At 43.1% G+C, this 12,844-nt stretch overlaps 1 protein-coding gene across 2 annotated transcripts in view; it reads right to left on the bottom strand.

The window, feature by feature from the left end:
- Positions 1 to 5,802: 5,802 nt before the first annotated feature.
- Positions 5,803 to 12,844, bottom strand: part of LOC137357388 (uncharacterized) — a 37,966-nt gene continuing 30,924 nt past the window's right edge. For both annotated transcript variants that reach the window (XM_068023697.1, XM_068023698.1), the window contains one exon: positions 5,803 to 11,325. In XM_068023697.1, coding sequence (XP_067879798.1) covers positions 11,215 to 11,325 — 111 coding nt within the window. In that variant the 3' untranslated portion in view covers positions 5,803 to 11,214. The remainder of the gene's footprint in view (positions 11,326 to 12,844) is intronic.

The raw sequence follows: 12,844 nt of genomic DNA, 5'->3' as shown, positions 1-12,844 counted from the left end.
TCATCCAAGTCATTAATATAGAGTGTAAATCGCTGAGGCCCCAGCACTGATCCTTGCGGCATCCCACTATTCACTGCCTGCCAGTTTGAAAATGCCCCATTTATGCTCACTCTCTGCTTCCTTCCTGTCTGTTAACCAATCCTCTATCCACGCTAATATATTACCCCCAACACCACGAGTTCTTATCTTGCCTATTAATCTTTTATGTGGCACCTTATTGAATACCTTTTGAAAATCCAGGCATACTACATATACCTTTATCTACCCTACTAGTTACATCCTCAAAAAACTCTAATAAATTTATCAAACAGGATCTCCCTTTAGTAAAACCATGCTGACTTGCTCTAATCATACTATGCTTTTCCAAGGGCAATGTTAAGACTTCTTTAATAATGGTTTCCAGCATCTTCCCAACGACTAATTTTTTAAAATTTATTCATTCATGGAATGTGGGCGTCGCTGGCTAGGCCAGCATTTATTGCTCATCCCTAATTGCCCTGAGTGGCCATTTCAGAGGGCATTTAAGAGTCAACCATATTGCTGTGGATCTGGAGTCACATGTAGGCCAGACCAGGTAAGGACAGCAGATTTCCTTCCCTAAAGGACATTAGCGAACCAGATGGGTTTTTACAACAATCGACAATGGCTTCATGGTCACACTAGACTAGCTTTTTAAATCCAGATTTATTAACTGAATCCAAATTTCACCATCTGCCGTGGTGGGATTCGAACCCACATCTCCAGAGCATTAGCCTGGGCCTCTGGGCTACCAATCCAGTGACATTACCACTACATCATTGCCTCCCCTGTTAGGCTAACTGGCCTGTAGATCCCTGTTTTTTCTCTACCTCCTTTCTTAAAAAGCGTTGTAACATTTTCCAACTTCCAACCTGACGGGACCATTCCTGAGTCTAAGGAATTCTGGAAAATCATAGTCAGTGCATCCACTATCTCTGTAGCTATCCCTTTGAGAACCCTAGGATGTAGGCAATCTGGCCCCAGGGACTTGTCAGATTTTAGTCCCTCAAGTTTCTCCAATACATTTTCTCGGCTGATATCAATTTCTTTAATTTCCTCACTCTTTTTAGCCCCTAGGTTACTGCCTATTTCTGGTATGGCCCTTGTGTCTTCTGCTGTGAAGACAGACACAAAATATTTGTTTCTGTCTCATAGATGCTGTCAGACTTGATTATTTCTAGCATTTTCCAGACTCATTTTAGATTGTCAGCAACCGCAGTAGTTTGTTTTTGACAGGGTGGATGCTGAGAGGCTGTTTCCCATGTCTGGGGAGTCTAGAACTAGGCTCACAGTCCCAGAATAAGGGATTGACCATTTAGGACTGAGATGAGAAATTTCTTTACTCCAAGAGTTGTGAATCGTTGGAATTCTGTACCCCAGAGATTTTGGATGCTCAGTTGTTGAGGATACTCAAGGTTGAGATCAATGATTTTTTGGATACTAAGGCAATCAAGGAATATTGGTATAGTGTGGGAAGGAGAAGCTGATGTAGCAGTTCAGCGATGATGTTATTGAATGGTGGAGCAGGCTGGAAGAGTCAAATGGCCTACTTCTGCTCCTATTTCTTATGTTCTTTTGAGAAACACTTCAGGTTGATGACCTCTCATCAGAACTCATTCAAATAATGCTCATTCAGAGGGCATTATGATGATGGAATCATGTTCAACCTCCTCCACACCTGTTTTGAGGGTCTCTGCAGAGAAAGGGTTTGACCCTTGTTCGCACGGGGAAGATGACACAGGAGGAGAGGATTGAAGTGGAGGCTTGACGCACACAAGGGTGATGGGAATAAAGGGTGATGGGGTTGGGAGGGGGATGCAGGGTGGAAGAGGTCATTAGAGTGGGAGGAGGCCGGTGTGAAGTAGGAAAACTGACATAGGCCAGTTGGGTAAAAAAGCCTGTTTCTTTGTTGTAGATTCTATTTAATCATTGTGAACCCTTTGGTGTCCAATTTCAGATAACCTGGTGAATATTTCCTTGACAAATAAAGGAGTCAAAGGGTATCAGAGTTGGCAGAAAAGTGGAGTTGTGTCCACAAACAGATCAGCCATGATCTCATAGAATGGTGGAGCAGGCTCGAAGTGCTGAATAGCCTACTCCTGCTCTTAGTTTGTATGTTCATATGTCCTTGCCTGCTAGCTGCTTAACCACTGAACAGATACATTTTAAAGTAATTGCAAAGGGAAAGAATGTTGTTCGGCCTTTAATCTGCAAAGAAAGACTGACATTTCAGTAGCACCGTTCATGTCGCCAAGACATCCTAAAGCACTTTACAGCCAATTTTAAAGTGTAGTCACTATTGTAATGTAGAAAATGCAGCAGCCAAATTGCACATAGAATTGCCTTCCACAAACAGAAATGATATAATAACCAGGTAATTGTTTTTGTAATGTTGTTGGGTTGAGGGTTAAATATTTGCCCAGGACACCCGGGTGAAATCTCTTGCTCTTCTTCAAAATAATGCCACAGGATATTTTACATCCAACAGGGCAGACGGGGCCTTGGTTTAATCTTTTGTCCGAAAGACAGCACCTCTGACTGTGCAGACTCTGTCAGTACTGCTCCTCTGACAGTACAGCGTTCCCTCAGTACTGCCTCTCTGACAGTGCAACACTCCCTTCGTACTGCCCCTCCGACAATGCAACACTCCCTCAGTACTGTCTTTCCACCCCCCCCCCCCCCCCCCCCCCAACAGTGCAGCACTCCCATTTGATGTCTTCAGCAATAAGGTGTTGTTTGGTACCATAAGACTTGGAATGCTCCTATTTGCAGTCTTACCCGGGAATCCAGTGTACCTACTCACCGTTTTAAACAATGGGCGAATCAGTGGATAGCCTAGATACACTATTATGGCTTTGCACATTTTAGGAAGAGATTTCAAAAACATCACATGGGAGTTACAAAGATCACCCGCCCTAATTTTTGATTAATATCAATACCTGGGGGCTTCTGGTGGACATTCCTTTAGAACTGCCAGAAGGAGCAAAATATACTGGGCTTTTTCAGGTTTCTTCAGTGACAACAGAGTTCCAGTACTGTGGTGCACATGACATGTCCAAATATGTTTCTTTTGTGGTGCAGCACTCCTGACGTGCAATTGAAGGGTTTCTTTTGTTTGTGTGAGATCGAGGACCAATCTGTGAAGTTGATTTGTGGGAAAAGGGGAAACGATTGCAAGGAGGACGACACTGGCCTACAGCAACCCTTGACAGAGGACCCTGAAGGAGAAGTTGCCTCATACAGACCTGATTTAAACAATTGATGAGTGAGTTGGGTACATGCTATTAAACAACTGGAACATCAAGATATGCTGCATAAATCCTCCCACCATGCTAAACGCATATGTTTGTTCTCTGGCCTTTAAGGTAATTCAAGACAATTATGGCTGGAAGCAATTTGAAAACACATGCTTGTGTAATCGGGGTTTGGTATCTACCATGATTAGTTGCAGAGAGGCAAGAAGCTGTTGTTGAAGTCCTTCATCTATAACTCATGGAGCCACTGTTTGATGGAATAGGGTGTGAATCCATGTGGTCAGGAAGACGGGGGCAATGCACTCACACATCTTAGGGCAAGTTGTACTGCTTACCATGCTATTCCTGTCCAGATAGCAAATGCTGAAATTTGTGCTGGTTGGTTGACTAATGATCAGCTAGTGACCATCCTACCTAAAGGCAAGGGGAGCTAAGCTTTCAAGATTGTGATGGAAGATTCAACTGCGTCAACCCTCTGTGGCAGACCTGTTAATTTGATACCTGAGCTAGGTAGGCCGCTAGATTCCCAAGGCACAATAATGAATGACCAACTAATTTGCTTCATTGATGAGATATGGATATGCACTAATCATTGGGAACTTGCACAGTACCCACTTCAGCCTCAGTGCTTGCCGACTGTTGCCCTTAAGCTATTTAGACTCAGCTATTTGGGGAGGCGGTGGTGCAGTGGTATTGTCACTGGACTAGTAATTCAGAGGCCTAGGCTAATGCTCTGGGAACATGGGTATGAATCCCAGCATGGCAGACGGTGAAAATTGAATTCAATTAATAAAAATCTGGAATTTTAAAAAAGCTAGTCTATTGGTGACCATGAAACAATTGGTGATTGTTGCGAAAACCCATCTGGTTCACTAATGTCCTTTAGGAAAGGAAAGCTGCCGTCCTTACCTGGTCTAGCCTACATGCGACTCCAGACCCACAGCGATGTGGTTGACTCTTAAATGCCCTCTGAAATGACCCAGCAAGCCACAGTTAAGGGCAGTTCGGGATGGGCAATAAATGCTGGCCTAGCCACTGATGCCCACATCCCATGAACGATTAAATAATAAAAAGAAGCTAAGTGGGCTGTGTCCTTTGGAGAGTGAGATATGTATTCTATATTAGCCAAACAGAAACAGTGACCCCCTCATCACAGCTTCCATTAGTCTTTGAGATTCCAAACCTTTGAAACTGGAAGTTCATTGAAAATATTGTTAATTATTTGTGTAACTATTATAACTGTAGCGGGAAAAGTCTCCTAAAGGCCATGCCTTCAAAGGTGGGGAGGAACAAAGATAAGCCTTTTTGTCCCCTTATATTGTAATATAGGAAGCTTCCACAAACAGCAATGACCTGATAATGCTTTAGTGAAAGCAAAATACTGCAGATGCTGGAAATCTGAAATAAAAACAAGAAATGCTGGAAATACTCATCAGGTCTGGCAGCATCTGTGGAGAGAGAAGCAGAGTTAACGTTTCAGGTCTGTGACCCTTCTTCAGATCTGATGAAGGGTCACTGACCTGAAACGTTAACTCTGCTCTCGCCACAGATGCTGCCAGACCTGCTGAGTATTTCCAGCATTTCTTGTTTTTATATCTGTTTTAGTGATGTTGTTTAAGAGATAAATATTGGCCAGGTACCAAATTCAGAACTCCCTGGCTCTTCTTCGAAATAGTTCCATGGGATCTTTTATGTCCACCTGAGGGGGTCAATGGGGTCTTGGTTTAATGTCTCAACAATACTATACTGAAGTGTCAGCCTAGATTTCTGTGGTCAAATCTCTAGAGTGGGAATTGAACCCACAACCTTCTGACTTTAGAGCTGAGATACTACCAATTAAGTGATGGCTGACCCAGAGGTCCTGTGGCCAATTGCACCCTTTCTTCCCCCAACGTCCCAGAAATAATGATTTTCTTGAGAGAAAATTGGCAAGCCAATAACACGATGTTCGGATGGTCTCTCGATGAGCTTCTTGATAAATGCACCAGCTGTTGTGGTCCTAAGCCATATAGACAAGGAAGATTCAGCTCTGGCCCTTCCTTGATGAGTTAGCTGATTTCAACCAGGGCAGCTGCAGAAGCACTGCAGTTGGCTTCAGACCTCTGGGTCTGGGAGTGAGGTGGTGGGAGAGAAAGTCATCAGAGCACTTGGCTCTTGATCACTGACCATCGATCCTTTCTGGAAAAAGTGCATGAATAGAGATGGTATGAGGACAGGCATTGATTGACTGTGAGCCAAATAGCCTGCTAATATTCATTGGCTTTGCACAAAAAGATGGCCACCTGAGTGAGGTGTTTGTAGATTGCCGGTGTTTGTGGACTTGTATTCCTGCGAGAGTCAGTGTCTTTGGGGGCGGGGGCGATGGAAGCAAAGTGGATGAAAAAATATCTTGGGCATATCATGGAACCTTTGGGATGTAGGGGAAAGAAACGAGGCACTTCTATCAGTCAGGATACCCTTCCCTTTACTCTGCACTCTGTTACTAGAACTTACATGACAAAACCACATTTCAGATTCTTTTTTATATGCTCAAGACTCAGATCTTTATTGTGTCAATACAAGGGATAGGAAATCCAATTCAGTACAACAGTAATATTCATACAAGAAGAATATTGGGGACAGGAGTATTAAACACAATAAACCTTCATGTCTGCATTATATCAGATATACTCAAATGTAAGACAACCCATGTATAAGATGAACCCACCCCTCCCCCCACCACCCCACCTTCCAGTCAGATGACCTGAAAAAATCCACAATCCCACATGTTTTGCCATCAGCTCCCAAACAGCATGAAATGTAACCGATAACCACACACTGCCACTGCTGTGTACAGATGGGGAGCTGGGGTCCAAGAGAGAAAGAGGCGTAGAATTTATGCAGCTTGATTCAGGGGAATGGGAGACAGTGTTGACAGAGAACGAAGTGATGCGGAAAGTCCGAACAGACAGGACAGATGAAGGAGCCCAGGTGCAGATGTGCACTCCCAAAGCGAGCCACAGTACTGAGCACCAGAATGACTTGAATGTTAGATGACTCATCCCACTCCATCCTGCGACCTAGATTTCTAGTCTTGTATTCGAGTACATCCAGTAACCAATGCCATTCTGGACTCTGACTCGTGCACTGGCTGCTGGGCTTGGATGTACATCTTTCAGCTTTAGAAAAGTTCCCAAGTCTGCTCTCAAGGCTTTCACTACCATGCACCAGCTGTGGAACTATCCAGTCAGGGCTCAATCTAAGCCAGTTGCAATAGAACATCACCAATCAGGATGAGCAAAGCAAAAATAAGAAAAACCCAATTTTTTTGTTTGGGGGGGTGGGGGGGTGGGAGGGGTTTGATGGGGAAAGCAATGGAGCTGAGGAGGGTCTATTATTCACAGAGCAAGAGAATTCTCCCCTTTATTTTTGGCTCCTGTTTTTCAGCTTCCCTAACACAATGGCTCAGCAACAGGCAAGTAATACTTGGTGCACTTACACCTCTGATCCTTCACTGTCTTTTGGCTACATCCATTTTCTTCAATCCATTAGCCCTCTCTTCCTCAACCCAACTTGAGAAAAAAAAATGGACAAGGGTTGTGGCTTTGAGGGATGAAGCATGGAATGTTGTCCTGAAAATACAGGTTAAAAATCCCGGAATCCTGTGTAACACAAATGTTAATTTGACATTTTCAGTCACCATACTCAATGTTTTTGTATTAGAGATCTAACTCCTTCAGTTAAAGGACAGTTTTGCTGAGCTGGATTTAGAGCATTTAAGCCACCTCTAACAGGAATTACACTGCTTTTCTCCAGATGGAGAACCTTCACCTTCTTCCTATCCTCGCACCCTTCCCCCCCAGAAGTGAGTCAGTTGGTACGATTCCATTCCAGGATTAAGACGCATTTATACTGCCACATTTTCATCCATGTGAACGCATCAACACAATATTCCAGATCAAGGTTGCATCCTGGCACTTAAGCCAAATAGGTCAAGATATCTTCAAATGCTCAACAAAGTATAACTCCAGTTGTGAGAGCAGCTGGGTTTTTAAAACACGTGCTCCAATGGATCTTCCAGGCACTTTCGAAACTCATTGCAGAGTCTCTCTGAATATTGAGAAAACAGAAGCACCTGCCTCCAGTTTCAAACATTAATCATTCATCAGCCAGGTGCAGCATCTAAGCACAGAACTCTCTACCATCAGGCAGTGTGTAAGTTGTAGGCAGGTGCTTTGCTGACATTTCACAATCTATAGCTACAGCAGTGCAATGCAACCTCAACAATTGCTACAAATTAAAAACGGGCATGTTGCTGCAACTGCACAATAGTCACACAACAAAACCCCAAAGATGATGTGGTATTGCAGCTTCTACCTTCAAATACCATATCAACTGCAACCTCTCATGCAAGTGACTTATACAGATGATTAAAGGCCTAGCACTGTACCCAGACCTGTAGGGCTAAAAGACACCTCTTATCTTGCAATATTTTTTGCTTTTATTCAGACAGAGATTTGGGGAATGGGACAAAGCAGTACATATTCTATATTAAAAGGAAAACCCAAGATCAGGTGGTATTATCGTTGGCCATGTTTACTCACTTCTGCCATTGATTGGCTCTGCAAGTATCAGTCTCAGCAGCATCTGATGTGGATGTGAATACTGCAGAGCTGGACTCAATTCATTTCAACTCCACTAAAGCACAAATGCTGTCGATGTAAACCAGGTACAAGTTACAGTACTTGCTCAAAAAAAAATAAAGCCAGGCAGGTCAGGTTTAAATCATGCACCAAATCGCTACTTAGTAAAGCAGGTGCTGGAAATTTCTCTTGCCTTAAATAGTTTCCAAGCTTTCTTATTCCACAACCAAATTGTCATTTTACAACTAACTGCAGCTCCAGCAGATACACAAGCTTAAAATTAACTCGTGTGCAGCAATTCAACACATTCCAATAAATTAAGATGCTGCTCCATTGTAAGATCTCTTTCAACATGGTGCCCATGTTTCACCTCGCAGCTCCAGGTCTCACAACTCCAAGACCTCATGTTTGACAAAGTTGACAAGAGTTAAAGAGGGATGAAAATATAATAGCAGGAGGAAGCATGTAATTGTCAAAGGTCTACTCTCCAATAATTCAGCAGAGATTTGATCATTTAATTTTGTGGATTTTTTTTGCAGGTTATGTATTTACCCATATCAGGACAATCATCACACATTTTAGTGATGTACTTTGTGACATGATAAGGCGCTATACAAATGCAAGTTTATTTCCAAGACAGAGGGATGGGGAGGAACTGATAGAGAACTCAGTTTCACGTATTGCATTTCATGGGCTCCAAATTATCTGCTCACTCCTTTACACAGAGATGATTAAAATCGAGCAACCCAACTGAGACACACTAGGTTTCAACATCCCTCACCACCACCCCCCCCCCACCCCCCCAAATTAGTGTTTTCACCAAACATAAAACCTCATCTCTGTCATGGGAGAGTTCCTGCCCCGTAAAAAATGTATTATGAAGGAACCAGACTTAAAAGTTTGCATCCATCCAACTGTGCTTCTCTCTACTCAGCTACAAGCTTGCCATTTTCAGACCTGTGCTGTGGAACATGCAATTTGTGTGGTTCAGAAAGCACTGCCAGGCTCTTCAAAGGTTCAGGTCACAGAATGTAGACTCACAGAAACCCTCAAAAACAGACAATATTTGCTGGTGGGTGCCTCCTCCAGGCAAAGGCTGAGCTCATTGATAGGTTGCAATTGGAAGATTATTGGAGGGAGGTTCTGGCATCAGTTTTGGCACAGATAGGGCTTCCTTCAGTGGAGCTATTCCATCCCAGAAAAGGGGAAAAAAAACAGAAAATAAAATCTCATGCCTTTGAATAGATTCAATAATCTCACTTATACAGCCATCACCTTTCTACTTCTACATATAACAAGGTTTCAAGATCAACTGAAACTCACACACTGTTCCACACTTATGCCTTGTAAACCCCCTCAGTCCCTCCATGAAGCAGCTAAAGTACAGAGGGAGCATAAGGAATTACAACCACAGAACTTTAAATGCACACAGTGAACACCATCCAAGTAAAGCAGACACCTGCTCTGCAACTTTAAGCACTGATGATGGAACATACTCGCACTGAGGGATGGAATTGGGTGGCCATTGACAATATCAAGCAATCCCAGGTCAGGTACAGCAAGGACTGATACCAAATAAAGCTCTCTCATTTCTGTCCCAACAATATCCCTTCATCCCAAACTTGGAATAGAAATCCTGGTGACATTTCCATTTCCTGTAACAGTCACTTGCATTCTGAGTGAGGTTGCCAATTCAATAGCAGTTTGTGGTATGTACCCAAGCTCACTAAACCCTGCTTTGCTTTACTCAGGACCTTTACAGACAGCAGACAGAAGAGTCCTTCATGCTCTTAGTCTGTGTTGGATTTGAACTTGAGGCCCAGGGATGAAAAGGCGAAGTAAACAAAGCATTCTCAGCGTGCAATGCTTTCTCTGCACCTCTGCCTTTGGGAGCCACGGAAGGAGCAGGTGCTAGCAAGGACTGCTCGTTTTTCAGATTAGCAAGGAAGGCACCAGCAAAACACATTTCACAGCTAAAGTAACTTTCAGCTATCTATTATTGTATACTGAAAACATAGCTTAGTGTATCAGGGACTGCTCAAAACACAGCCCAAATGCCACAGTTTCATTATGAATTCCCGCAAGGGACTTTAAATAAAAGGAATAAATGCTATCCAACATTTTATTCTTTAAACACATACTAAGCAGTGTCTGATAGGGGTACAAACAGAAGGTAGTCCACTTAATGCTACTTGTGCTGAAAAATTTTTAAATGAGGATTTAGTAAAACTGATATTCCATGATCTCTTGCCCTCCCCTCCCCCAAGCCCTGCATTCTTCATAGAGACACTTACTCACATGGTACTACTGAACTGTGAGGACACGAGAGAGATGCTTGGCAAGAATGTTACAAGTATTATTATAATATAACCATTCAGACTTTAACTATGGGCGTTGGGAGCATCACGCTGTAGGGAGAAGGTACCACAATAACTCAGTTGGTGACAGGCTACTGCATTTTCCTTCTCCATTCAAAACCAAACCTAAGGCTTTATTAATCCACATTTTGGTCACAATATTAAGTCCCAGCTTTTTTTTTTTAAATATATAAACAGAGAAAGACACCAAAGAGAACAAAACACCAAACAACATCTTCAAGAGGATTTGGTGGACTTGGAAAGTGACGAACCACCACTTTCAGGTTAATTTGAAAGGATGTCACTGGATGCAAATTTTTCTCATAAACCTCACAGAACCCTTCCCCACCCCAAAGCAGAAGACTGGAGCCTATCCATGACCATCGTGAGCTATGCTTGTTGATCAGCTGAGATACCAGGGTAACTGTACAAAACAGGCAGCATCATGCTGGCTCCCATCCCCATCATGGAAGAGTTCACTGTACCAAGCCACTTCACCTAGAGGGCTGAATGAGAGCTCCTGGAAAATAATCCCAAGTGACAAGCAAGCCTTGAATTAAAACTGACGGTTCACATGGAAAGTCACCGCTCCCATGTAATAACTTCCTCCCCCCAGCTTACAACTCAGCCACTGGGCAGCTTTATTGATGCTAAATAACCGAACGCCTTCACATACATCTGTTGCTGCCTTTTTGTCCCGTAATCCTGTTGTGATGATACAATACAGCTAACCAGAATTTCAAAATTGAACACTTAAATAACTGAAAAATATGGCATAGAAAAAAATGTTTGTTTTTAAAAAAAGGGGGAAAAAAACAGTTTCATGTTTCGACACATTTGAAGACTGGGATTGTTTAAACAAGCCTTCTTAACTTGCGCCATCTTTGAAAAGTTCACAAAAGGGTGCGTTTGTCTGGTTGATCACCCAATGCTAGGTTTGTGTGGCCCCTGGGAGTGGGCTCCTCACACGGTGAGCTTGCAGTTGCAAAGTTCCTTGTAGATCTGGCGCCGGAGCTTGGGCATGTCCTGCTGGGTGAAGCTGAATGGTTGTCCCAGAGCCAGACATTTACAGAACTGAAACAACACAGACACTACTGTAAGGCTAAATTTCACATTCAGGATTTGAAACCTTTTGAACATCTGAGTGTTCTCTCCCTCTTTTCCCCCATCCAACTTTCTCTACTCTAGGTACTGATTCATGTTGAGAAGACATTTCCACAGGCACGGACGGCTCTACTGACTGTGAGCTTAACGATGAGTGCGGTGACAGAGTTCATTGTCACGTCATGGTATAAAGGGTTTCACAGGCTAGCCTGGTGGATTTGGCATCACTTTCCCAAACAATTTCCCATTCAACATGCTATGTACACCATGTCCCATAGGCATTTTCCATGAGGGTGTTAAGGGCATTAACTAGTTGATGCTGCAGCCATAGGCCAAAATGAACTAAGATGCAGGTTCTTTACCCATCTGTATATGGGAGCATGTCACCAATGACACATTTTTGTAAGCCAGGCATGTAGTTCCCTAGAATAACTCTTAATTCTGTTTCTCTACTCAGATGCTACCAGATCTGCTGAGTATTTCCGGCTCTTTCTGGTCTCATTTCTGAGTACCTGCATCTGCCGCATTTTGCTCTTATGTAGTTCCCTAGGCCCAATAGGGAGAGGGCCAGATTCCCGCAATGTGTCAGGTTTACTTCCATTAAAAAGATGAAGACCACCCAGTCAGTACAGTTAACAATCTTTTACCAAGGCAACAGAGATCATAATATTACTAGATGTAACTTGGATCAGCCAAAGCAAGGCTGTTGAAAATCATATAATAGCCCAGATTTTAATGCGGCCAAATTTGCAAAGGCGGCTGATTTGTTGAGGATTGGTTCAGAGGTCCTATTAGGTAGGGTTAATAGAAACATTTAAAAAAAAATGGAATACCTCCAAAACCACCATTCTGCAAAAGGAAGCCAAGCATGGCTCTAGAGTGCAAAAACACATGGTAAAACCAAAGTAAATTGGCCCACAGCTCATGACAACAGACAAATCAGATTTAAGCAGAAATATTTTTACTGGCTTAAAGTAAATGCCCCTCAAAAGAAAAGGGCTAGGTATCAAAATCAGCTGAAGGCAACAAAAGCTGCTATTAGAGCAGCCAAAGGGAGATAGAAAAAGACAGAAGTTAAGCATACTAGTACGAAGGTCTCTTTCAGCCACGTTAGGGAGTCAGAGGCTCCTCAAGAACTTGAAAGGCCCACTGAACCATTCATCAGGACAGGTTGAGGTGGATATCCAGGATGTAGCAGAGGTTTTCACTGGCTACTTTGCATTAGTCTTCATTACTTATGATGCTGGGTCACCAATAATACATCTAGGGTTGTTTCTATAATTCCAAGTGCCAATATAGTCCTCCAAAATAAGTGATGTCAAAACAGATTGGTCTGCTGCCCCTGACAGATTTCACCCAGGGCATTCACAAATAGGGCTGTGCTCTAGGAGCCACTTGTTAATATATTTAACAGCTTGCTGCAGGGGGAGGAGGGGAGGAGTGGGTGCTGGTTTGCACCTTGACAACACAGGACAGATTCTATGGACCA

This window comes from Heterodontus francisci, chromosome 48 (genome assembly GCF_036365525.1).
Source record: "Heterodontus francisci isolate sHetFra1 chromosome 48, sHetFra1.hap1, whole genome shotgun sequence".
NCBI classification, from domain to species: Eukaryota; Metazoa; Chordata; class Chondrichthyes; order Heterodontiformes; family Heterodontidae; genus Heterodontus; species Heterodontus francisci.
The sequence above is the reverse complement of the archived record's forward strand: the minus strand, read 5'-3'. Positions and strand labels throughout refer to the sequence as shown.